The following is a 22,359-nucleotide window of genomic DNA, read 5'->3' as shown; positions in this document are numbered from 1 at the left end:
ACGTTACGGATATTGAAAGATACATTTGTAATACTATTTATTCAACAGTTTACAAAATGTTCTCAAGATGTTCTTGATTCCTTAAAACCCCCTTTCTTTTAAATGTGATAAAAAAAAATATTGTTCCACCTCCCATAGTGAATTTGAAGTACAGACAACTCTCAATTATCCGGGGCCCTCAGGGATCGGGCTATTCCGGGTAAACGATTTTGCCGCTAGGGCGAGTGCACATACTTGCCGAGAATGTCTGGGTTCCAAATTTATACAGTACTTTGATGCTTTTCTGCTTCTGTGCACTCCAGGATGGGATTGTCCACCTATTCATTTTAATATAAAGTGAAGAGACCCATGTTATACTGTCTACTTTTTCTTAAAATGGCCAGTCTAAAGGCTGGAGGTTGAATGAGACTCGACTTTACTTACCCCCGAGGCGGCACCCTCAGTGATACTCCAGACTGCACAAGAGCACATTCACCAAGATCAGAAAACGGAAAGACGGCAGGGAAGGGAGGAAGAGTTGGATAAATCTCTTGCCCCTCTGAACTTACTTCCAGCGTGATGATCTGGACAGTGCCCTAAAAGAGCGGGGTTGGGAGCAATGCCTTCGATCTGATAACGTGAGGATAGGTCGCAGTATGAGCGGACAGACTGTCCAAGGCGGAGTTAATTTGATTGCTCTACAAGGATTTCTTTAAGGTTGAGACAGCATTAAACGTTATTATAAAATAAAGCCCTTCCTCTGTGTGCAGTGATAATACTGTGTGTCAGTGCAGGACTGTGTGTGGGGTGGGTTAAATGGTCATGTGCAACTATACATGGGACAGAATCACAGTTTTTAAAAAGTGCCGTTGCAGCAAGTTCTCCATTAGATCTGTGTACGGATAATCGAGAGTTGCTTGTACTTGTGAAAAGACACAAATACTGTCTTCTTAAATTTTTCTTTTCTCAAATCTACTTTTTCCGTAATTATTTGTTATTATTAAATATTTTTTTTGTGGCTCTCTTTACTTCCTGCAGTAGATTATCAGTTCTTGCTGAAATTGTTATTGGTGTGGTGCAGCACCAGAAGGGTTTTCCCCATTGGGTCCGTAATGACTAGCACCTTGAATTGTTCCACCTCCCATAGGTAGGTGGTCACTTGCCACGCTCAGCATCCAACTGCCATTTCCAAGCTGCCTAAAATCTCCCTCTCTGGCTACAGCACAAAACGTTAGTACTTCCAGGGACCAAAAAATAAATCATATCCTAAACATCATTAGCTCAACGTTTTGTTTAATGGTTTAATCTGTATACACAGGCACCAGGCACAAGACTTAGAAGTGTCTGTTCCAGGGCAGAGTGAGAAGAGAAAGAATATGAAACAATGATTGGAGGTGTTTGGAGTTAATCAGGGAAGGGTGCTTAACTTGTCCAATGATGATCAAATGGATAATGTAAGGTTCCTGTTAATATCATGCTTTAGGATAAAGAGTAGGGATTTAAATGACAATGTTGATGGCAAAGGCTCTGGGAGTAGTAATGTAAATTTCAGTTTCAGCACAATGTTTGACAGATTGGATCAGGTTGTTTCAAGCTACATTTAAAAAAAAATCAAATGATATTAAAGTGCACAAAATAATCACATCTTTGTTAAAACTCACTGGGAAATGGATTAGAGGCACAGTTAGGAGCACAGAGAAGAGTATGCATATTCTAACAGACATGATGACAGTGTCTCGTGGCAGATACTGGCTGTAACTGTGCAGCAACTGAGAGTCCACTTTGCCTGAAAGAAATAAAGCAAAATTCAACAAGAAAATCTTAAAAGTTAAGGGAGGTTTATAGAAATAATTTTTTAAATAAGGAAATTAATACTCAACACACCATAAAAGGACAGGTAGCCAAACAAGGCCGAGAGCATGTAAATTGAAAAACTCAGAGTTATTCCTGTGTTAACTGCTTTTTGCATCCTGCTTTTTGAAGGCCTGGTAAAAGAAATCAAAATACACATGTTTAGTTACAAGATAAGTCCAAAGCAAGGATCACAGAGCTCATAACAAAAATAGAATTGTGTGTTAAAAGTTGTGTTAAATTTGTGTATACAAACTAGAATAGGTTAAAAACAGGTATAAATTTAGCCTTTTGGAGAATTTTTGTACCAATTAACGGCAGGGATATGGGAATGGAAAGCATGCAAGTTTTAGTAACTCAGCCTTAAGTACTTCTGGCACAGGTTGCATTATTTATCTTCCCTACTAAACAATAACTGAACACTCTTGAGCAATTCAGCAGAGTTAAAAGATCTATTCTGGGGCCACAAATACCCTATTCGCAAAATAACCAATACGGATGAATAAATGATTACATTGTTGGAGAAAGGTAAGCAATTAAAATGGCCATGAGATAATATTAGAATATTTTGATCTTGAGAGCAGGATTTACGATTCAGCATAATTCATTTTTAGCCTTTGAGTGGTTGATGACTGGAGTTTACTATATTATGTAGGTTGGATTGATACCACTTTCCACAGGAGGCCAGAATGCCAGGCTGCTTTTAGTTTTGAAGAGTGATGTACACTCAGTAAAGTGGAACCTTTACCCAGTCAGTAGAGAGATATGTTGCACCACATGATTTAGCAGGTCCTTTCCTCCACTTACCTTCTGAGCTCACAGTAAATGGGCAACACAGACGTATGGCACAGAAATGAAAATGCCATGGTTGGAATTGCATACACACTCTGCAAGACGATGAAAGATTGCAGAGTTAGAATATTTTGCAGGATAAATTTGGCCCTGATATGTTTTCTATGGTTTAATCAAATCATCTTGTCCATGAAAGCCATCTCTTGCACTCTTGATCCCATTCCCACTTATCTGCTAAACAACCAACTTTCCTTCCTGGCCCCCAATACTAGCTGACGATTTGTAAAGGGTTTCCATTCTTCAGGTACTGCCACATCACTTTCAAAATCCTCAACAACAACTTGCATTTATATAGCGCCTTTAATAGAGTAAAACATCCCACAGGAGCATTATCAAACAAAATTTGATACCAAGTCATACAAGGAGATAGTAGGACAGGTGACCGTAAGCCTGGCCAAAGAGGTTGGTTTTAAAAGGAGGAGAGAGATAGAAACATAGAAACATAGAAACATAGAAAATAGGTGCAGGAGTAGGCCATTCGGCCCTTCTAGCCTGCACCGCCATTCAATGAGTTCATGGCTGAACATTCAACTTCAGTACCCCATTCCTGCTTTCTCGCCATACCCCTTGATCCCCCTAGTAGTAAGGACCTCATCTAACTCCTTTTTGAATATATTTAGTGAATTGGCCTCAACAACTTTCTGTGGTAGAGAATTCCACAGGTTCACCACTCTCTGGGTGAAGAAGTTCCTCCGCATCTCGGTCCTAAATGGCTTACCCCTTATCCTTAGACTGTGACCTCTGGTTCTGGACTTCCCCAACATTGGGAACATTCTTCCTGCATCTAACCTGTCTAACCCCGTCAGAATTTTAAATGTTTCTATGAGGTCCCCTCTCATTCTTCTGAACTCCAGTGAATACAAGCCCAGTTGATCCAGTCTTTCTTGATAGGTCAGTCCCGCCATCCCGGGAATCAGTCTGGTGAACCTTCGCTGCACTCCCTCAATAGCAAGAATGTCCTTCCTCAGGTTAGGAGACCAAAACTGTACACAATACTCCAGGTGTGGCCTCACCAATGCCCTGTACAACTGTAGCAACACCTCCCTGCCCCTGTACTCAAATCCCCTTGCTATGAAGGCCAACATGCCATTTGCTTTCTTAACCGCCTGCTGCACCTGCATGCCAACCTTCAATGACTGATGTACCATGACACCCAGGTCTCTTTGCACCTCCCCTTTTCCTAATCTGTCACCATTCAGATAATAGTCTGTCTCTCTGTTTTTACCACCAAAGTGGATAACCTCACATTTATCCACATTATACTTCATCTGCCATGCATTTGCCCACTCACCTAACCTATCGAAGTTGCTCTGCAGCCTCACAGCATCCTCCTCGCAGCTCACACTGCCACCCGCAAATTTGGAGATACTACATTTAATCCCCTCATCTAAATCATTAATATACAGTGTAAACAGCTGGGGCCCCAGCACAGAACCTTGCGGTACCCCACTAGTCACTGCCTGCCATTCTGAAAAGTACCCATTTACTCCTACTCTTTGCTTCCTGTCTGACAACCAGTTCTCAATCCATGTCAGTACACTACCCCCAATCCCATGTGCTCTAACTTTGCACATCAATCTCTTGTGTGGGACCTTGTCGAACGCCTTCTGAAAGTCCAAATATACCACATCAACTGGTTCTCCCTTATCCACTCTACTGGAAACATCCTCAAAAAATTCCAGAAGATTTGTCAAGCATGATTTCCCTTTCACAAATCCATGCTGACTTGGACCTATCATGTCACCTCTTTCCAAATGCACTGCTATGACATCCTTAATAATTGATTCCATCATTTTACCCACTACCGATGTCAGGCTGACCGGTCTATAATTCCCTGTTTTCTCTCTCCCTCCTTTTTTAAAAAGTGGGGTTACATTGGCTACCCTCCACTCGATAGGAACTGATCCAGAGTCAATGGAATGTTGGAAAATGACTGTCAACGCATCCACTATTTCCAAGGCCACCTCCTTAAGAACTCTGGGATGCAGTCCATCAGGCCCTGGGGATTTATCGGCCTTCAATCCCATCAATTTCCCCAGAGGATGAAAGGTTTAAGGATGGAACTCCAAAGCCTAGGGCCCAGGCAGCTGAAGACTCGGTTGCCAATTGTGGAGCAATGAAAATCGGGGATGCGCAAGAAGTCAGAATTGGAGGAGTGCAGAGATGTCGGGAGGGTTGCAGGGTTAGACGAGGTCTGAGAGAGGGCAAGGGATTTGAAAACAAGGATGAGACTTTTAAAATCAAGGCGTTGCTGGACCAGGAGTCAATATAGGTCAATGACCAAAAGGGGTGATGGTTGAAAGCAGGGAGGATGTTTCCTCTGGCTGGGAAGTCTGGAACTAGGAGCCACAGTCTCAGAATAAGGGGCTGGCCATTTAGGACTTAGATGAGGAGAACTTTTTTCACTCAGAGAGAGTGGTGAATCTTTGGAATTCTCTACCCCAGAGGGCTGTGAAGGCTCAGTTGTTCAGTATATTCAAGAGGGAGATCAATAGATTTTTGGATATTAAGGGAATCAAGGGATATGGGGATAGTGCAGGAATGTGGAGTTGAGGTCGAAGATCAGCCATGATATTGAATGGCGGAGCAGACTCGAGGGGCTGAAGGACCTACTCCTGCTCCTATTTCTTATGTTCTTATAAATGGGCAGCAAAGTTTTGGATGACTTCAAATTTATGGAGGGTGAAAGATGAGAGGCCGGCCAGGAGAGCATTTGACTAGTCAAGTCTAGAGGTAACAAAGGTATGGATGAGGTTTCAGCAGATGATGAGCTGAGGCAAGGGGTGGAGGCGGGTGATGTTACCGAGGTGGAAGCAGGTGGTCTTAGTGATGGAGTAGATCTGTGGTCAGAAGCTCATCTCAGGATCAAATAGGACACCAAGGTTGTGAACGATCTGGTTCAGCCCGAGACAGTGACCAGCGAGAAGGATGGAGTAGGTGGCTAGGAAACCCAATCTCTACCCATCTGCCTTTGCAAACTACCTCAGCTCCAACCACCCTTTCCTCTCCAAAGTCTTGTACAATATTTATGACTTCAAAAAAAAACTGAACATAAATTTGTATTTAAATATAGAAAAACATCCCAAGGCACTTCATAGAAGTGTCATCAGACAAAAAAATGTCAACATCGTGCCAAAGGAGACAGTGAATATCCGGACTCAGCTATTGCAATGCCATCCTGACTGTCCTCGCAACCTCTACCCTTCATAAACTTCAGCTTATCCAAAATTCTGCTGTCATATTCTATCATGCACAAAACATAAAAACAGATAGTAAAAGCTTTTACAGATATATAAAACGGAAAAGAGTGACTAAAGTAAATGTTGGTCCCTTAAAAGATGAGAAGGGGGATTTAATAATGGGAAATGTGGAAATGGCTGAGACCGTAAACAATTATTTTGCTTCGGTCTTCACAATGGAAGACACAACAACCATGCCAAAAATTGCTGGTCACGGGAATGTGGGAAGGGAGGACCTTGAGATAATCACTATCACTAGGGGGGTAGTGCTGGTCAGGCTAATGGATCTCAAGGTAGACAAGTCCCCTGGTCCTGATGAAATGCATCCCAGGGTATTAAAAGAGATGGTGGAAGTTATAGCAGATGCATTTGTTATAATCTACCAAAATTCTCTGGACTCTGGGGAGGTACCATCGGATTGGAAAGCAGCTAATGTAACGCCTCTGTTTAAAAAAAGTAGGCAGACAAAAGGCAGGTAACTTATAGGCCGGTTAGTTTAACATCTGTAGTGGGGAAAATGCTTGAAGCTATCATTAAGCAAGAAATAGCGGGACATCTAGATAGGAATAGTGCAATCAAGCAGACGCAACATGGATTCATGAAGGGGAAATCATGTTTAACTAATTTACTGGAATTCTTTGAGGATATAACGAGCATGGTGGATAGAGGTGTACCGATGGATGTGGTGTATTTAGATTTCAAAAAGGCATTCGATAAGGTGCTACACAAAAGGTTACTGCAGAAGATAAAGGTACGCGGAGTCAGAGGAAATGTATTAGCATGGATAGAGAATTGGCTGGCTAACAGAAAGCAGAGAGTCGGGATAAATGGGTCCTTTTCGGGTTGGAAATCGGTGGTTTGTGGTGTGCCACAGGGATCGGTGCTGGGACCACAACTGTTTACAATATACATAGATGACCTGGAAGAGGGGACAGAGTGTCGTGTAACAACATTTGCAGATGGCACAAAGATTAGTGGGAAAGCGAGTTGTGTAGAGGACACAGAGAGGCTGCAAAGAGATTTGGATAGGTTAAGCGAATGGGCTAAGGTTTGGCAGATGGAATACAATGTCGGAAAATGTGAGGTCATCCACCTTGAAAAAAAACAGTAAAAGGGAATATTATTTGAATAGGGAGAAATTACAACATGCTGCGGTGCAGAGGGACCTGGGGGTCCTTGTGCATGAATTCCAAAAAATTAGTTTGCAGGTGCAGCAGGTAATCAGGAAGGCGAATGGAATGTTGGCCTTCATTGCGAGAGGGATGGAGTACAAAAGCAGGGAGGTCCTAATTGTATAAGGTATTGGTGAGGCTGCACCTGGAGTACTACGTGCAGTTTTGGTCACCTTACTTAAGGAAGGATATACTAGCCTTGGAGGGGGTACAGAGACGATTCACTAGGCTGATTCCGGAGATAAGGGGGTTACCTTATGATGATAGATTGAGTAGACTGGGTCTTTACTCGTTGGAGTTCAGAAGGATGAGGGGTGATCTTATAGAAACATTTAAAATCATGAAAGGGATAGACAAGAGAGAGGCAGAGAGGTTGTTTCCATTGGTAGGGGAGACTAGAACTAGGGGGCACAGCCTCAAAATATGGGGGAGCCAATTTAAAACTGAGGTGAGAAGGAATTTCTTCTCCCAGAGAGTTGTGAATCTGTGGAATTCTCTGCCCAAGGAAACAGTTGAGGCTAGCTCATTGAATGTATTCAAATCACAGATAGATAGATTTTTAACCAATAAGGGAATTAAGGGTTATGGGGAGCGGGCGGGTAAGTGGAGCTGAGTCCACGGCCAGATCAGCCATGATCTTGTTGAATGGCGGAGCAGGCACGAGGGGCTAGATGGCCTACTCCTGTTCCTAATTCTTATGTTCTTATGACAACTCATGCATCCATCACCTTTGACTTACATTGGCTTTCATTCCCGCTGACACCTCAAGTTTAAAATTCTGATCCTCATGTTCAAACCTCTTCAAAGCCTTGCCTTACCAATCTCTGTAACCATCTTCAGCCCTATAAGCCCCGAGAACTCTGTTCCTCCAAAATTAGCCTCTTGTGCATCCCGAAATCCCTTTACAACACCATTGGCGGCCATTCCTTCACATGTCTAGGCCCTCAGCTTTGCCTCTCTTTTAAGAAGCTCCGTAAAACAACAACAACTTGTATTTATATAGTGAAACGTCTGAAGGCGCATCACGGAGTATTATGCGATAAAAATTTGACACCGAGCCGCATAAGTAGAAATTAGCGCAGATTACCAAAAGCTTGCTCAAAGAGGTTTGTTTTAAGGAGTGTCTTGAAGGAGGAAAGAGACAGAGGTGTTAAGGCAGGGAGTTCCAGAGCTTTGGGCCTGGGCAACAGAAGGCATAGCCACCAATGGTTGAGTAATTATAATCAGGGATGCTCAGGAGGCAGAATTAGAGGAGCGCAGACATTTCGGGAGGGGTTGTGGGGCTGAAAGAGATTACAGAGATAGGGAGGGGCGAGGTCATGGAGGGATTTGAAAATAAGAATGAGAATTTTGAAAACGAGGTGTTGCTTAACTGGAAGCCAATGTAGGTCAGCGAGCACAAGGATGATGGGTGAGCGGGACTTCGTGCAAGTTAGGACTCGGGCATCCGAGTTTTGTCAAAACAGTTGATAGAATAGGTCTTGAAATCGGAACACCTCCAATTAAAATTGGGCCATGTCCAAAATGGATCATCCCTACCCATTTTAAAACCTGTTGCTATAATACAGGGTAAATCACAATGAGACACCTTCCCACTGTTGAGGTTTAGAATACCTCGAGATTTGGTTATCAAAAATGCCTTGTGCACCTCATGTTAATTTGTATCCCAATCATATTCCATCTATGCTGATGCACAAAGTGCTGACAGTTTTTTTAATGCAGCATACAATTTGGTTAAAAAGGGGCCACTGTGTGAATTACCATGCATTTAAGCGAGTCTATTTTACAGACACTCCATACTATGGTATGCAAAGGGTCATGATGTCAAATGAATATTGCTGTCAGTGCTTCGTCAATAGGTACATTCATTCACACAGGAAATTGCTTTTTGCCCCTTTTTTAGTTCAGATTTTAATCACTCACACCCATGAAATGATGGGTTATTTTATTTAAAAGAATGAAGCCAAAGTTAAATCAGGTTTCATACACAAACGGTGTAACTCAAGTGACTAACAAGCTAGATTTACATTTATTTTAAGTCAGTAGTTAATTACAGTAGTTTTATATCAGCGATATGCTAATTATATGATGCAATAATATTTAGTGTGGGGATCGAGAACATTAACAAAAATCGAGATCCAGAGTGAATATCACAAATCAAGGAATGGTTTTAAATAAAATGGAAAGCCACCCCTGGAAGTGCATTATATATTTTACTTGAGGCATTAGATAGTCAATTACACCAAAATTAAAAAAATGGAACAGTTATAGACTATGTTTAAGTAAACATACATCAAGTCCATTCAAATGACATTCAAACATTCTTGGAACATTCCATTCAGATCACCGCAGTCATTCGGCATGCATAATCACTCAAGCTGGGTTTTAGGTTGATCACTTTCTTTGTTGATAGTAATCAGTCACAGTCCATTTCATTGTAAGCTAAATCTATGGCTTTAAGTGTTACAAAATGTAATTGTACATCTTTCCAGTTTTTTGCTTTATAGGTAATTTGCAAATTCCCGTTCCAACAACTACCATAAGTGGATTGAAGTTATCGGGAGCTTTATAATTGCAACCTTTCCAGGAAGACCAATTGTATTGATGATCTCAAATTTTATAACCAGTGAAGAATTGCTTGGTTGTATTTGGCTTTTATATACTGCTAGAAACAGAGTACAAACCTTGTATGAAATTTGAAAAAGCTTTGGTTTACATTCATCAGAACTGAAGTTCTAAACAAGAAAAAAAAAGTTATTTTATATTCGATATTCGATTAAGACCCCTACATTATTTGCTGTCTGTTTAACTCTTTAGCCTGATACACAGTCTTCATTGATAATCTTGCATGTTACTGTCAAAGACATGGATTTTTCTCTTCCATTTGAAAACACCAACATAAATAAATATCCTCATTTTTTCTCACCATCCCTCCTGCAAGCAACAATTCATGCTGGAGTATACACTACATACTTGGGTACTAACAAATATCCAGTAAATCGCCTAGTGGCCAGCTTGACGTGTAATCCTATATAATGAGTAGTAGCATACTCACAGCCAAGTTTGAGCCCAATAGCCACATATTTTCCACCTGCAATCACTAGAAAGCAGACTAGGAGCAGGTTGGTTCTTTCCCCTCCCTTGGCCAGGGACAGAGTTCAATAGCCATTTTTAACAATGGAGCAATTTTACAATCCTGGGACATTCCATAAAGTATAAATTACATAAAAAGAAACATATTGCATTGCAAGAATTCTGTCAAATTGGATCGCAACTGAACAAATGTCTTCAAACACAGATGAAGTAGATACTGTTTATGACATTAACATATTCCATTTGAGGGCTCCCTCTACTTCATTTAAACTTCATGAGATATAGCTATAAAATTGCTTCATGCAAAAACAGGCCAAACTTTTGGAACTGGGTGGTATAGTGGAATTATACATTGTTCCTTCACTTCTGGAAGGTAGGTTTGAATCTAACCCAGATTTTGGACTAAAAATCTTCATTGCCGACTAACCATATGGGCCCCACATGAAATGAATTTGGACCGTCCCAATCCAGTTCCTATAGTTTGTGCTCAACACAAAACTACTCCCAGTTTACTATCTCTCAGGGAGGCAACTGGATAGCTTTGTGCTGGAAATGTAAAAAAAAAATGTCACATTGGTTGAAGCCAAGACATATTATTGGGGCAGAGTAGAAGGTACTTCACTCTGCACTTATCATCTTTGGTCAGGTATAGTGTGGTTAACACTTGGTGCCTGAAATGGAAACTTCATTCCTCAGTATAAACATGCATTTCGATGAGCAAAAAAAAATTCAATTTTGAAGTCCTTTATAAGTTACATTTCAGATAGCCTTCAAAAAGTAGACACAGGTTGATTAAATTTGCGCTACACTCCATTAGTATTTGAACCTCTGTACTATCGTGCTGTAAAGTAATTGCTTTTCTCTATTAGGTAGTATTGCAGTAAAAATAAATACATTAAAAAAATTATTCCCAACACGGTAAATGTTCCTTGTGCTGCAATACTAGATTGCGATGTTTCAGTCTCAAACAGGGCACAACCAGAGTTAGAAGGCCAGGAATCGCATTGAATTAATCATAGAATCATATAGCACAGAATGAGACCATTCGGCCCATTGTGCCTGTGCCGGCTCTTTGAAAGAACAATCCAATTAATCCCACCCCCCTGCTTTTTCCCCATAGCCTTGCAATGTTTTCCTTTTAAAGAATATACCCAATTCCCTTTTAAAAATGACTATTGAATCTGCTTCCACCGCCCTTTCACGCAGTTCATTCCAGATCAATTAATTAAAATTAACTAACTAGTTAGGAATGAGTGGGATATTTCACCACAATATAATATCCTTAAGCAGAGCCTTTGCCAGCATATTCTGTTAACAAATCCAGCAAGGTGTCACTCGAGCCATTCAGTAACCTACCTTAACTATAAACAGAGTAGTATCAAAGGTATCTTACCTGAACATAATCCACCGTGCCATTAAACAGTGGGCAAGGAATGAACCATTTTTTTACTACGATCTGCAAAAAACAAAGTAGAAAGATATTATGGTTGACAAGATTATATTTTGCCTAAGTAATTCAATTTGTTCGCAGAATGAGAACTCATGTGAGCCTGCAGGGTCAGGAATGAACAGGCCATTCAACTATAGGGCTCATCACAGTTGAGCTCAACCCAATCCACACATGTGCACTTCCAACATGGATCACTGAATAGCAGTCAGGGGAGGAATCCTTATTGTTTCCCCCCACATCCCCTCTCCTCAATCTGAAAATGGAGGCTGATTGTCGCATCCCAACTGTGTACATGGCCAGGACCAGCTAACTCAACACAGACCCAAAGATCAAACCTGGAACCTTTCTGGTATATTTGGATCAATGACTCAGCCTTTACCCACTGAACCATCAACAGGAGCCCCATTCAGCTGCTTTAATAATTCTTACTTTAAACATTTCTGGCCATCTGAAAATCACAGCAAAATGTCAACACTAATGGAGGAGATTGGAATCTACAGCCAAACCAAGATGCAATATACAAATATGGACGGAAAGGAAGGAAAAAAACCTAAAACCAGTATGTGGAATAGTGGAGTTTCCATTTTTCACCGCTGTTAATGTGGACAGTGCTGGGGGCTCAGCACCTATGGACTAAGTTTGCTATGCTTATAATTGCAAACAGCAGTGAATTTGGCTTTTTTGTTCTCCTATGCAAATATAACCGAGATGCACAGCATTTCCAGTGGCAGAAATGTTAAGGTGCATTGAAAGATATTTCTATCGGAATGGTTTTTGTAGCATCTGGTTTGCATGTTGCAGTTTTAACTGAATTAGGTTGTAGAAGTTTTGGCTGGTCCTCCAGCAAGCTGACTGCAGCTATGTTACAATTGATTGCAATACAAGTAGAAAAGCCTTGTATTGTGGCGGGGTGGGGAGGGAAGCGACAGGATCGTGTGGATAGAAAAGATTGTAGAAGCGGTTTACAAAGCACTTAGAAAACATGCTACAGACATGCGCATTATTATATTTTAACTTCAAAGGAAAAAAATGGTCTTCAAACTTGTAGCATTGGAATTCAAGTGTCCCAACTGTTTCTTTAGACACATTTGAGCAGAACTCTCAACTTTAGGGGCATCAAACAGGCGTCAATCGGCCGGCTATTATACCACACCCTATTTTCCTTTCTCGATGGAAAAGAAAGATCGGGCGGGGTATGCAAGGCTGGAGATCCGCTACCACTTTACAGCCTTGAAATTGAAAGTTCCACTCATTATTTTGGTGCAAACTGCATATCAGAAATAGCATGCAAGCATTGGTGCTAATCATCTGGCCATTCCTGCCAAAATTGAAAACAATACACACAAAAGAGGATTAGAAGAAATCACTTACACGGTTTGTTTCCACCCTGGCACATTTTGAAAAGAAAGTTTGTGATTAGAGAAAGAATCTTATCAAATTTATTCAAGTTCTAGGCTTACTTTACTAATATTTGCATCTTTCGGAAAATATATGTGGATAAAAAGTAACAGAAACGAAAAGGTTATGGGCTAGATTTTAGGCTTTTGTGTTTATGGGGCAATAATGGTGGCAGGGCGGGAAAGTTAGCGGCCGGGAATAGTTTGCACCTCAGTAGGCAAGTTTGGGCATCTGGGCCCTGCGTCAGGGGGCGCAGCGCTTAGGGAAGCGTTGTACACCTCTCTTGGTGCAAGGATGGAACACTCCCAAGCTAAAGAGCCGGGCTGGCGGGGGACCTAAAAGACCCACAAAAACATTCCCCACGCCACCATGCAGGTCGGGCAGGAGTTCAAACTTGCGCCGGTGTCGCAACCAGGGGCAGTGCTGCTCCATGCCTCCGCAAAACCGGACCAGAGGATCACTGCGGGGGCTGGAGGCTGACTGCCCACCCAGAAGACTTCACCGCCGCCATTGCTGCCACTCCGGGACGAAAAATGGAGCACAGAAGAACGAAAAATCCAGCTCAAAACATTTTCCCCTTTGTCCCACACTATAACACCAAACTTTCCAGGCCTCTGCTTTGGACACCAATTGCTTAAAAGGTGTCTGTAAGGCTGCCTGGGAATGGAACTGAACTGCCTCTGCCTCTGATTTACACTCCTTCTAGGGAAACTCTTAGCCACCACTTGGTACTTCTAAGACTGGAACTCAAGTTCAAAACCCTTCCCACCACCGAGTGCCACTCCCCTTTCAGAAACAAATTTCTTAACAAAATAAGATTTTTATTCATGTTTCAAGCAGTTATATTGACCTGATGGATCAACATGACTTGTTTTTGGAAAAAAATAGAAACATAGAAAATAAAGAGGGGGGGAAGCGGCAGAGATCAAGTGAGGCAGTGTGGCTACAAGAGGCTGGGTATTCTGCAGTGTCACACTTCTGGCTCCCCAAAGCCTTTCCGCCATCTACAAGCCACAAGTCAGGAGTATGCTTGCCTGGATGAGTGCAGCTCCAACAACACTTAAGAAGCTCAACATCATCCAGGACAAAGCAGCCCGCTTGATTGGTACCCCATCCACCACCTTAAACATTCACTCCCTCCACCACCGGCGCATCGTGGCTGCAGTGGGTACCATCTACAAGATGCACTGCAGCAACTCATCAAGGCTTCTTCGTCAGCACCTCGCAAACCCACGACTTCTATCACCTAGAAGGACAAGGGCAGCAGGCGCATGGAAACATCATCACCTCCAAGTTACACACCATCCTGTCTTGGAACTATACCGCCATTCCATTATCGTCGCTGGGTCAAAATCCTGGAACTCCCTCCCTAACAGCACTGTGGGAATACCTTCACCACAAGGACTGCTGCGGTTCAAGAAGGTGGCTCACCACCACCTTCTGAAGGACAATAAATGCTGGCCTAGTCAGCGAAGCCCACATCCTAAGAACAATTAAAAATAAAGTTTGATGGAAGTTCAAATGAGAATTAATGAATGGTATACCTTTTTTTAAAGAAGAGGAGAACATTTATGTATCACCAGCTAAATATTAAGTTTAAGTGACAAATGTTTCTGTTGGTTGGTAAGTAAATTGATAGACTGAGAATTCTCTCCAAATGAAGCGAGAAATTAGAAGAAATGTTTTCACATAGATGGTTATTACAACATAAAGGGGCCCGAAATTGCTCCTTTCTATAAGAGCTGTGACCACCTCAAAGAGGCAGCCACGGGTCGGTAAGCTGTCTCACTGCTCGGTCGACGTAGAGAGGCCGCCATTTTACAATCTGCCCTCGTGGTTTTTCCCGGCAGAGAACGTCTCCACTCCACCTATGTTGCTGCCCTGTCGAACCTTTACCGACCGGTGGTGACCCACTTTCCACTCCGCGTGGGAAATTGTCACACAGAAGCTGATTGGCCACTGCTCGGAGCCCCTGACAGCTTTCCCTGGTGGGAAGCTTCTTGTGGCTGGGTGGCGCATCCGCCCTTAAAGGGGAGGGCGTACTGCCACCATTTAATTGTCGGCCGACTGCCAGATCGGCCCGACAATGGTGGCAATGGGTTCGGCCGGGCCGCCAACAGACAGCCCGGCACCTCCTCTTGGGTACTGGGCTGCTGGCCCGACCAAAGCCCTCCCTGGTGGCTCAGTGTTTGCCACTAAAGCGGCTGCAGAGTTCGCAGCGGCCCTCCCCTTTAACTGAAGGGGAGGTGACTCACCAGCGCGAAGCGGCACGCCCGCACATCATCCGCGTCGTGCTGACATAAAAAAAAAGTGCTCCCCATTTGGGGCGGAGAGCAATTTCGGCCCCAAAATGCTTTACCACAAGTAGCTATTGACGCAACTCTACATCATATAAAAAGGATTTGAATAAATATTTCAAAAGAATAAAAACATTAACAGAATGAAGGGAAAGGGGATTTGAATAGACAGCAGCTGTTGAAGAAATAGGACTGGCACAGACACGATGGGTTAATTCACTTGATTGACCTCCTCTTATGCTGCAATTTTTGTGATTTGACCATAATACAAGGAGAGATGATCAGCCAACTGCAAGTCATGGATGTGGTTCTAAGCTATTCAAGGATTTCTTCCAAAGTGAATACCACAACTGGCTTTACATGAGGAATCATAAAACCACACTAGCAAGCCATCTGCAGAAGCCTCAACTGCTTCAGATGCTCGATAAAGAGCCGCAGATCAAACCAGTCTACATTATTTGGGAATTTATAAAAATGCTGTCTCTCCCAACATGATGAATAGATGTAAATATGTCTGATGATTAAGATCCAGCACCTCAGAATCATACTAATGAAGATTAAGATGATACCACAGTACTGGGAAATATGGGTGTGTAGCTGTATTGAGTTTTCTAAAAATGTTACAAAGGAAAAAAAAATTAGTACCCTGTACTGTATTTTGTTTTTGAGTGTATTGTTACTTGCATGGTTCCTCATGCATAATTGTAAGTTGTAAATTTGTCTGAATGTTTTGCAGAGGTTTCTGTTTGTTTTCCACTGTGTGGAGGCCTAGAAACAAGGGTGTCACCTATCTCGATGGGCAATCTATATGCATGTCATGGTACTAGGAAGTCCGTGCAGCCTCTCGTTGAAGTAGCAATGTTCCATTCCAGGCTCCTTTTACGACTATTTTACATTACATTGCATTTATACAGTGCCCTTAACGTGGTAATACATCCCAATATATAAAAGATGCATAGTCTCTTCCATTGAAAATTGCATTCTATAATTAGTGATTAGAAAATAGCACCAGAGGAGACAAACATCAGAAAAGCCAAATGGCTTCAACAGTTACGAACAAATTTGAATTGCTTGATTAAAATGCAGAGAGGATTTTCAGAAGCTGCAGCTTTAAGAACTGCTCCACTATAGTGCTACAGCTTTCATAATTATGTTGTACTATGATGCCAAAGGACAGCCTGTGCATCTGGACTGTGAATCTGTCTCAGGTTAAATACTGTCATGGTACATATTTTACAGTAATGTTTCATTATCACTAATACCAGTGTAAAATACGACACTTGACAAATATATAACAGCTGCTCTATGCAATTAAATGAAAATGTCTAATAAAAAATGACAGTTGCTGCAAACTTTCCATATCTTCATGCATTACATGGTTAGAAGCAATTTTTTCTGGTTAAATTTCCCAGCTATTGACAGGTTGTTGTAGGTGGCAGGTCAGTCGGCGGGAATATCCCAAAGCAGATCAGTGGCAGTATATTGCTGCTCTGATGCAGTATCCTACCATAGCATGTTACATAGGTGTTAAGATCAATGTTCTCGCTATTTCCTCACCCACCCCCTGCCCCACCCATTCCCTACACAGTAAGCTTCTTATCCTAGTTGGGCTGAGCAAACAAAATGAACATTTTGCATCAGCTGAAGAACGACACACTGCGAAGAACAAATGAACTATTAATGATGCAACTTTTAAAAGTGGAAAACAAAGGTTAAGTGCAGAATTTTAATTTTATTTGCCAGATTGTATTATCTGCATCCTCCCCCTTGTCATCCCTGGCTGTGATATTGGGCCCAAGTTTCCACAAGAAAAAAAAACGGGCGCCCCTCCGAGCTGGGCGCCCGTTTTTCGCGCCTAAAAAAATCCTCGGTATTCTCCACCTACTTGCAGGTCCTCTGGCCCTCGGCGCAGCCAGCACGAGCTGTGGGGGGGGCGGAGCCAGGTCCCTGCGCTGAAAACAGTGCCGGGACCTCTGCACATGCGCTACAGTGGGCAGGCAAGTGCAGTAGCTCCAGGCGCCGAACTGTGTGGGAGGGGCCCGAAGCACGCAGCCCCTAGCCCTAGCCGAATGGCCTCACTGGGGCTGCGTGAATAAGGCTCCTCCCACGGCCAGCTCCTGCTCCCCCTCCCCCCCCCGACCAGACCCGACACTCGCTCCCCGCCCCCCACGCCTCCGGACCCGACCCGACACCCGCTTCCCCCCCCCCCCTCCCCCCGCCGACCAGACCCGACACCCGCTCTCCCCCCCCCCCCCCCCCCGCCAACCAGACCCGACACTCACTCACTCTCTCCCTCCCTCCCTGCCGCTCAGCGGCATGAACGGCCCCCCCCCTCCCCCAGCGACACGAACGGCTTTCTCCCTCCCCTCCCCTCCCGCTCAGCGGCACGAACGGCTGCAGAATTCTCCCTGGCTGAAGCACACAGGTAGGAAGATGGTTTATTTAATCTTTTCTTGGCTTATAAATGTTTATTCAGGTTGGATTTATTTGTATAATATTTGTAGAAGTATAAATAAGGATTTATTGTAGAATTTAATGAGTTCCCTTCCCCCCCCCCCCCCCCCCCCCCCACCTCGTTCTGGGCACCTAATTTGTAACCTGCGCCTGATTTTTTAATGTGTAGAACAGGTTTTTTCAGTCTACAAAAATCTTCACTGGCTCCATTCTATTTTAGTTTGGAGTACGTTTTCTCTGTGGAAACTTTCAAATCAGGCGTCAGTGGCCAGACACGCCCCCTTTTGAAGAAAAAATTCGGTTCCAAAGTAGAACTGTTCTACCTGACTAGAACTGCAGAAAAAAAAATGTGGAGAATTGCGATTTCTAAGATAGTCCGTTCTCCACCAGTTGCTCCTAAAAATCAGGCGCAAATCATGTGGAAACTTGGGCCCATTATGTGGACAATTTGCTTCCAGAATATGTCAATTCTACTGAAAATTGTTTGCAAGACACTCTTGAGTAGCCTCGAGTGATGCTCTTTCCCATCACATAAATGTCTGATCTTTCCTCATAAAAGATATGGCTGACAACAGGCAATGACCATATGGGGAGCTGAGGGAGAGCTTGCACCATATCACGCCATGATACAGTGCACTGGAGCTCCAACATACTGCCTTGAGGCAAGACAAAATGCTCTCCAAATGAATGTTGAAATCTTATTTTAGTATTCACACTAATCACTACGGCTTCAGCAGCAGATGAGCCGAGGCAAGGGCGGAGACGGGCGATGTTACGGAGATGGAAATAGGTGGTCATGTAGGTACCTATGATCTGCAAACTTGGGGTGTGATTTATTTATTGGTACATATTCGTCTTCTGCTGACCACCCAAATTGCAACCTTAATAGATTTAAAAAGGTAACAAATTTAAAATTAAACTCACCACAGTGGCAAAGTAGACCATGAACATGATGGACAAACCACTTGTGTAACCAAGAAACTCTATGAAAACAATAAGGTAAGTATTAGAAAATCTCAAATAAAAGCTGCATGGGTAAGGGAAAAACACATTCTGCAATAGTTTACATAAATGGAATGAATTGCTGTTTTTTTGGGCAACTGCAAGAATGAGCAATGTTTGCATGTATTCCATCTCAACAATACGTTGGATTTATATAGTGCCTTTAACATAGTGAAACGTCCCAAGGCGTTTTACAGGAGTACTGTGATAAAATTTGACACCGAATCGCATAAATAGAAATTAGCATAGGTGACCATAGTGTTTTGAGGAGCGTCTTGAAGGAGGAAAGAAAGGTAGAGAGGAGGAGAGGTTTAGGCAGGGAGTTCCAGAGCTTGGGGCCTCAGCAACAGAAGGCACAACTACCAATGGTTGAGCGATTGTAACCACTTTTCCTCAACCAAAGGGGTGAGCACTCAACCGAAGCTCAGATTTCTGACATTCAGCTGGCTAACAGGTGGTGCTCAGTGACGTGGAAAGATTAGAGAAACTGGGATAATTCTCTTTAGGGGAGATTTAATAGAGGTGATCAAAATTATGAACGGTTTTAATAAGAGTAAATAAGGAGAAACTGTTTCCACTGGCAAAAGGTTCAGTAACCAGAGGACACAGATTTAAGGTAATTGATAAAATAATCAAGGGAGAGATGAGGAGAATTTTTGTTACGCAGTGAGTTATGATGATCTGGAATGCACTGCTTGAATGGATGATGGAAGCAGATTCAATAGCAACTTTCAAAAGGGAATTGGACATATACTTGAAAAAGGAAAAATCTACAGGGGAGTGGAACTAACTGAATCGCTCTTTCAAAGAGCCAGCACAGGCAAAATGGGTTGAATGGCCTCCTTTTGTGCTGTATCATTCCAACTCTTGATGTGGTTATGATTTACATTTAGAATTATTTACTTACTTCTCAAATTTTTACCCACATCTTTTATTAATCAATTTTTCGGCAGTTTTGCATTCTCTCATTTACCCACCCACTCGACAAGGTGGATGCAGAAAGGATATTTCCACTCATAGGGGAAACTAAAACTAGGGGACAATCTCAGAATAAGGGGCCGCCCACTTAAAACTGAGATGAGGAGGAATTTCTTTTCTCAGAGGGTTGTAAATCTATGGAATTCTCTGCCCCAGAGAGCTGTGGAGGCTGGGTCATTTAATATATTTAAGGCAGAGATACAGATTTTTGAGCAATAAGGGAGTAAAAGGTTATGGGAAGCGGGTAGGGAAGTGGAGCTGAGTCCATGATCAGATCGGCAATGATCTTACTGAATGACGGAGCAGGCTAGAGGGGCTAAATGGCCTACTCCTGCTCCTATTTCTTATGTTCTTTATTTCTTATGTTCACCCACTTCTCAAATTAATAATTGTTGTGGAAATTTTATTTGGAGCAAGATGCAATAGGTCCCAATTTACACAATGCACAATGTGTGCCTCCACAGAACAGCCACAAAAAAGGTTTGAAGAAATTGGCAAATTGCACAAGTTACAACTTGCCAACCAGAAAAACTCTTGATTTTAAGTGATCTAAACAAAAACACAAACCAACTCAGGACAGTCCATTAGGCTTCAAAAGTGAAAGATTAGGTTCAAAAGTTTGCAATCCCGATTACTTATGGTACAATGAAAGTGCCATAAGGGACACATCATGAATCAATTTTTAATTGCTCCAGCCTCCTTCCCCAGCCCCCAACACAAAATGATGTGTGGCTAACAACCTCTTGGAAAATTCAGCAATTTGAAAAGAAATGATCATCTAGACAGGACAATAAATCTGGAGTCCAAGACACTTATCACTGATGAAAATCTGTTAAAACATTAAATTATTGTAATTCCACATTTATTACAATTTCTAGCAGAAGCTACTTTTGTCTGGAAAAATATATGATTGTAAATGCATCGAACAAGTTTGACATTTGCTATTTTGGGCATGTTTTAAATTGTTTCTAAAATCTGGGGATAAGAGGAGGAGACTGATGAATGGAGGGGGAGGGGAGGGAGACTGATGAATGGAGGGGGAGGGGAGGGAGACTGATGAATGGAGGGGGAGGGGAGGGAGACTGAGGAATGGGGAAGGAATGGGGGAAGGGGGGGAAGTGACTGAGGAATGGGGGAAGGGGGGAAGTGACTGAGGAATGGGGAAGGGGGGGGAAAGAGACTGAGGATTGTGATGGGGGGGGCGAGGGGGAGATTGTGGGGGGCGAGGGGGAGATTGTGGGGGGCGAGGGGGAGATTGTGGGGGGCGAGGGGGAGATTGGGGGGGGCGAGGGGGAGATTGGGGGGGGCGAGGGGGAGATTGGGGGGGGCGAGGGGGAGATTGGGGGGGGCGAGGGGGAGATTGGGGGGGGCGAGGGGGAGATTGGGGGGGCGAGGGGGAGATTGGGGGGGGCGAGGGGGAGATTGGGGGGGGCGAGGGGGAGATTGGGGGGGGCGAGGGGGAGATTGGGGGGGGCGAGGGGGAGATTGGGGGGGGCGAGGGGGAGATTGGGGGGGGCGAGGGGGAGATTGGGGGGGGCGAGGGGGAGATTGGGGGGGGCGAGGGGGAGATTGGGGGGGGCGAGGGGGAGATTGGGGGGGGCGAGGGGGAGATTGGGGGGGGCGAGGGGGAGATTGGGGGGGGCGAGGGGGAGATTGGGGGGGGGCGAGGGGGAGATTGGGGGGGGGCGAGGGGGAGATTGGGGGGGGCGAGGGGGAGATTGGGGGGGGGGGCGAGGGGGAGATTGGGGGGGGGGGCGAGGGGGAGATTGGGGGGGGGCGAGGGGGAGATTGGGGGGGGCGAGGGGGAGATTGGGGGGGGCGAGGGGGAGATTGGGGGGGGCGAGGGGGAGATTGGGGGCGCAGGGGGAGATTGGGGGGGGCGAGGGGGAGATTGGGGGGGGCGAGGGGGAGATTGGGGGGGCGAGGGGGAGATTGGGGGGGGGGCGAGGGGGAGATTGGGGGGGGCGAGGGGAGATTGGGGGGGGCGAGGGGGAGATTGGGGGGGGCGAGGGGGAGATTGGGGGGCGAGGGGGAGATTGGGGGGGCGAGCGGGAGATTGGGGGGGGCGAGGGGGAGATTGGGGGGGGCGAGGGGGAGATTGGGGGGGGCGAGGGGGAGATTGGGGGGGGCGAGGGGGAGATTTGGGGGGGGCGAGGGGGAGATTTGGGGGGGGCGAGGGGGAGATTTGGGGGGGCGAGGGGGAGATTTTGGGGGGGCGAGGGGGAGATTTGGGGGGGGCGAGGGGGAGATTTGGGGGGGCGAGGGGGAGATTTGGGGGGGGCGAGGGGGAGATTTGGGGGGGGCGAGGGGGAGATTTGGGGGGGGCGAGGGGGAGATTGGGGGGGGGCGAGGGGGAGATTGGGGGGGGGCGAGGGGGAGATTGGGGGGGGCGAGGGGGAGATTGGGGGGGGTGAGGGGGAGATTGGGGGGGTGAGGGGGAGATTGGGGGGGTGAGGGGGAGATTGGGGGGGGTGAGGGGGAGATTGGGGGGGTGAGGGGGAGATTGGGGGCGGGTGAGGGGGAGATTGGGGGGGGTGAGGGGGAGATTGGGGGGGGTGAGGGGGAGATTGGGGGGGGTGAGGGGGAGATTGGGG

General features: G+C 44.6%; 1 protein-coding gene across 1 annotated transcript in view; it reads right to left on the bottom strand.

The window, feature by feature from the left end:
* slc38a6 (solute carrier family 38 member 6) overlaps positions 1-22,359 on the bottom strand; it is a 30,558-nt gene that overhangs the window by 6,624 nt on the left and 1,575 nt on the right. The window contains exons 2-8 of the mRNA XM_070877932.1: positions 18,710-18,768; positions 13,008-13,023; positions 11,580-11,642; positions 9,778-9,828; positions 2,638-2,717; positions 1,864-1,964; positions 1,641-1,765 (exon numbers count right to left, since the gene is read on the bottom strand). Coding sequence (XP_070734033.1) covers positions 1,641-1,765; positions 1,864-1,964; positions 2,638-2,717; positions 9,778-9,828; positions 11,580-11,642; positions 13,008-13,023; positions 18,710-18,768 — 495 coding nt within the window. The remainder of the gene's footprint in view (positions 1-1,640; positions 1,766-1,863; positions 1,965-2,637; positions 2,718-9,777; positions 9,829-11,579; positions 11,643-13,007; positions 13,024-18,709; positions 18,769-22,359) is intronic.

The sequence above is a fragment of the Pristiophorus japonicus genome, chromosome 4 (assembly GCF_044704955.1).
Source record: "Pristiophorus japonicus isolate sPriJap1 chromosome 4, sPriJap1.hap1, whole genome shotgun sequence".
NCBI classification, from domain to species: domain Eukaryota; kingdom Metazoa; phylum Chordata; class Chondrichthyes; family Pristiophoridae; genus Pristiophorus; species Pristiophorus japonicus.
This window is presented reverse-complemented; position numbering and strand designations above follow the sequence as displayed.